This window comes from Primulina eburnea, chromosome 11 (assembly GCF_022965805.1).
Source record: "Primulina eburnea isolate SZY01 chromosome 11, ASM2296580v1, whole genome shotgun sequence".
In the NCBI taxonomy this organism is placed as follows: domain Eukaryota; kingdom Viridiplantae; phylum Streptophyta; class Magnoliopsida; order Lamiales; family Gesneriaceae; genus Primulina; species Primulina eburnea.
This window is the reverse complement of record NC_133111.1, coordinates 29,790,969-29,795,940: the sequence shown is the minus strand read 5'-3', so window position 1 is coordinate 29,795,940 and position 4,972 is coordinate 29,790,969. Positions and strand designations below refer to the sequence as shown.

The following is a 4,972-nucleotide window of genomic DNA, read 5'->3' as shown; positions in this document are numbered from 1 at the left end:
ATTTCTAATGTATATAAATGAAACTTAAACATAAATATGAGGTTTAGATTACATGTTATGTGAACAATTATCGAAACAAACAAAAAAAATATTATGAAGTATCTCACGAATCAATTTTGTGATACAATCTTCAACTAGACCCGGTTCACAAAAAATATTAATTTTTATGTCAAAAATAATAGTTTTCTTTGTAAGTATAGATCGGTATCCATCTCGCAAATATAAAATTGTTTTACATGATACATACTCTTAAATTAATAACTCTAAGTCAGGTATTAAAATATGATATGGATGTTTAAATGAGAACATAATGAAGAATGATACATTAGTCTTCTCGCAATCAAAGAAGAGTGAGTCTTATGTGAGACCGTCTCACCGATCATAATCTGTGAGACGGGTCAATCTTACTCATATTCACAATAAAAAGTAACTCTTAACATAAAAAATAATATTTTTTCATAAATGACCCAAATAAGATATTCATTTCACAGATACGACTCGTGAGACCGTCTCACACAAATTTTTGCCATCAAAGAATATATATATATAAAATACGATCCACGCATGCGGTAATGTAAATTAATGATGTAGCATTTAAAGTTGACTTGTTCTTAGGTGTGTAAATCCTTCAATCTCCCTTCTGCAGATGGATTAATATAGAACATGGATAAGCAGAACCCCAAAAAAAATGGATTCATTCAAAACTACCTTCGGATAGATAATACGCGAATATCGATCAAATTTGTGTAAGGAAACCACTATTTTTTTATAGATATGATTACGTAATACTTGGATCGAATTAACCCAAAAATGGAACTTAAACCTCAGCCAAACTGTACTAAAATATTCAGAGCACCAACGACAAATATACAGCACAAATCAAATTATCGAAGTACATTCAAACGGAACGGATTAATTACTGAACGATAAATATACAATATCTATAAAAAAATAGTGGTTTCCTTACACAAATTTGATCGAATTAACCCAAAAATGGAACTTAAACCTCAGCCAAACTGTACTAAAATATTCAGAGCACCAACGACAAATATACAGCACAAATCAAATTATCGAAGTACATTCAAACGGAACGGATTAATTACTGAACGATAAATATACAACCCCATCTCAAATGTACCGAAGTACACATTCAAACAAACATATTATTGATTAACATCAAAATGTGGTACAGCACAAAAAGGCATTCTTGAAAATCCAAAACCATGCAACAAAGGATCACAAGCTTGATGCACAGAAAATGTTCGTCGTGTCATCTATAACAGACCCATCGGCCACCAAGACTGTTCGAGAATAGCACCCAGAACCACCACGGACGGAATAACTTTGATCAAGTTTCGCCGAACCAAACAGAACATCATGATCCTGCACAACCATCCACCCGTCGGATTTCTGAGAGTTAACTAAGGTATTCTTCAATCTGCCATTAGACTTTTTCTCGGTTATCGAATGTTCCAACCTCGTGGTCAACGTGTAAATATCATTCGTCGATCCAGGTTCAGTCGAAGACGTAATGCTGAGTGGATACTTTCTCTCCAATCTACTGCTTAATACCCGCACTCGGGTATCAGACTGAATCTTTACTACATTTTCCACCTCCACTTCCTGCTTCACCCTCTTCGTCTTCCCGCTGTTCCTAAACTCTATTGTGTTCTCAAACTCCAGCTTGGTTGAAACATAGGTCGTAAAATTCCCGGCACTTGAATTCACCCACCCAGAAAATTCACTACTCCTCTCCCCCTCAACCTCAAACTTCCCATCAAGTTCATGAAACGTGAATTCCCGTTCGATACAGCTACTCGGATTAACAAGACGGACAGGACGAGCTTGAACCTTATCCACATTCTCATCAACCCACAGATGCAAATTAGCATCCACGAGCCAAAACGAAATGCCATCTGTGACAGAAAATCCGAAATCGTGTGTCTTTCCATCAAGCAACAAGCCTAAGAATGGGGTCAATTCAATTTCATAAGAAGGCAAATCAAAAGCTCCGATCGAAACTACAGGCTCCCAAAACAGAGGATTGATCCCTCCTGTGAAGATCACAGGAAATGGGATCGCTGATCCAACTACATTATCATCAAGTGTCACCACTACCTCCCTATAGGTTCCATGCCCTCGTTTAGTTCCCAAACCATTAATGTCAATATAGGAATCCGGAGGATTGGAGTACCAAAACTCATCATTCCCGTGGAAAGAACAGTAAACTTCAATCACAGCCCTGTATGTGTTTAGAGGGATTGATATGCTCTGGTGTTGTACATCTGATTCACTCTCAATTCTGAACCAAAAACCTTCATCCCCAGTTGAAGATATAGGGATAATCAAATCTGCTGGACTTTCATTCAAATCTAATGAACTTATTGAGTAATTCAAGCTCAATGGAGTTGACCTTTGGATAGGAGGAAAAAGAGATAAAGGGACGTTGGCGCAGGGAATGGAGGCGTCATTACAATTGATGTCGTAGTAAAGGAATGTCAAGTTTACCTGGTAAACGCCTGTGAAAACGTCGTTAACAATGTTTTCAAGCATGACGGCGAGAGTGAGGTTGGATTGACGGAGGAGGAAGGAGTATTTAGTGACGTCCTTACGAACATTCCAGAATACTCCATTATCCGTCGGCTCGGCGGTGCTTGTGCGGAGGATCTCGGATCCGGAGAGCCACACGGCGGCGATTCGGTCGTACTGATCTCCGGACGAGGCGGCGGAGAGATGGAGGACGGCATTTGACCAGGGGCAGTTGACAGGAGGGTAGTAGGTGGAATTGGAAGGAGGAAGGCCGATTGTGTTGCCAAACTCACCGGAGAAAATGGGGAGCGTGCATGAAGGTGTGAGGGAGTTGAAAGGCAGAGGGCGGGTGATTTCGAAATGTTCTTGGGGTTTGGTGGTGCCGTTTTGGAGGCGGAGACGTTGTTTGGAGAAGCGGGAGTGGTGGTGCGGCGGAGGAGTAGGATGGGAGTCGGCGGCGGTGGCGGCAGAGAGGCGGAGGAAAAGTGTGAACAGCAGGAGAATGGGAACCGGAGAAGGCATTGGTGAGGATGATAAGAGTAGGAACCATCGGAGGACTTGCAGAAAGAGGTTCTAAATAAAGGCGGGTGGGCCAGTACAATAATAAGATCTTTTAATTTATCCAATTTTTATTTTTATGGTTAATTTGTGATTTAGAGTTCGTTTAGTATAAGAAACTATAATTAAAAATAATATTGAAAAATATCATATCAAAAATAATGTTCTATAATATTGAAAAATATCATATCAACATTTCGATAAAAAAATTAAAAATAAAAATATGTGGAATAATGAGCGGTGTTATTTACAATAAATTGTATTAAATGTATTTCGTTTTGTGATGAAATTTATTATCTTGTGCATGAACTACATACAATCAAGGAAATTGCTATTGAAAATAAAAATATGAAATATCGATTTTAAAAATAATCAAACCGAAAATTTTGGTTGGTTCAAAGTTTAATAAATAATTTCAAATCCATTCGACTTTATAAATATATACTTTTTTCATTTATTTTTTAAATTTATTTAATTTCTAGCAATATTTTTTGTAATAGATTATATTTATATCTTAGATCAAGTTCTTTAGTTTTACTATTTTCTAACATATATTTCTTGATACAAAGTGATAGCAGATGATTGTGAATTATCTTAGAAACTAAAGCACTTTATTACGTGAATACATATTAATATTTATCTATTTATAGTAACTAGTTTAAAATTTTACATTATGCTTAAAAATAATCAAAATATTTAGTTTCAAAAAAAAAAAAAATTATAAATCACCCAAACCAAGACAAATCGAACAAAATCTAGGTTTGGTTCGTTTTGGTTTTTAAAAATCAATGGTATGTTCTGTTTTTTGTTGAGAAAAATTCATAAACTAGATTTGATTCGAGTTTTTATTATTATTTAGATAAATTCCCATATTTTATATAATTGTCCATCATATTCATGTTTTTGTCAAAACCATTTTCGTTGAGGTTGATAATTAATTGTACGAGAGCCATAGACTCGAGTACCCTAATTGATAGGGTCATTTTCAGCTTAAAATATTCATAATTATCTCTTCATTTATATATATATATATATATATATATATATTTATATATATAGTTTTGATATGATGCACACCTACCGTTCACACCTATTTGAACGTCGATGAGATGTCACTCACCTATTGGATGTGATGAAATATAGAAAAATTGTGCATCCAATGGGTGAGTAACACATCATCGGTATTCACATAGATATGCACGGTAGGTGAGCAGCATATCAACATTGATATATATATATATATATATATATATATATATATATATATATATATATATATATATATATATATATATAAGATTTGTATTCGCCTTAGACTGAATTGTCCTTATGGGAACTTTTTCATATATTCACATGAAATCTGATAATGATCTCTTGATTTAAAAAATTGTTAGTATAGTTTCTAAAACTTCTTTTAATAAATGGCAAAAACTTGTGTGACACCGTCTCACGGATCGTATTTTGTGAGACAGATCTCTTATTTAGGTCATCCATGAAAAAATATTGTATTACTTTTTATTGTGAATATCGGTTGGCTTGACACATCTCACAGATAAATATCCGTGAGATCGTCTCACAAGAGACCTACTCTTAATAAAAAATACAATATTCATCGTTCACTCAATTGTCCATTTTGTATTTTTGTTTTGGGGATGACTTTAAGCCGCATTATGTTGTTGTAGGTACACATGGCCATGGTTCCTGTTTGAACTGGACCCATCTCGAGGTCAACGGGTCGATTAACTAGGTCAACGAGTTTGACCCGAAACCGTGATTATAACTGATCCAAGACAATTCGATTACAGTTATAGGTTAAAAAAACCGTAGACCCGACAGATTCATTATATTTTTTTAAAAAAAATTACTACTTTTGAAATGGACGGCC

General features: G+C 35.2%; 1 protein-coding gene across 1 annotated transcript; it reads right to left on the bottom strand.

The window, feature by feature from the left end:
• Positions 1-1,051: 1,051 nt before the first annotated feature.
• LOC140804978 (peptide-N4-(N-acetyl-beta-glucosaminyl)asparagine amidase A-like) lies at positions 1,052-3,091 on the bottom strand. The gene has a single exon (XM_073161157.1). The coding sequence runs from the start codon at positions 3,049-3,051 to the stop codon at positions 1,237-1,239; it is 1,815 nt and encodes a 604-aa protein (XP_073017258.1). The 5' UTR covers positions 3,052-3,091; the 3' UTR covers positions 1,052-1,236.
• Between the last annotated feature and the right edge of the window lie 1,881 nt (positions 3,092-4,972).

Bases quoted from the DNA above. Each gene is read 5' to 3' on its own strand.
- LOC140804978 (XM_073161157.1), bottom strand. From the start codon at position 3,051: ATGCCTTCTCCGGTTCCCATTCTCCTGCTGTTCACACTTTTCCTCCGC.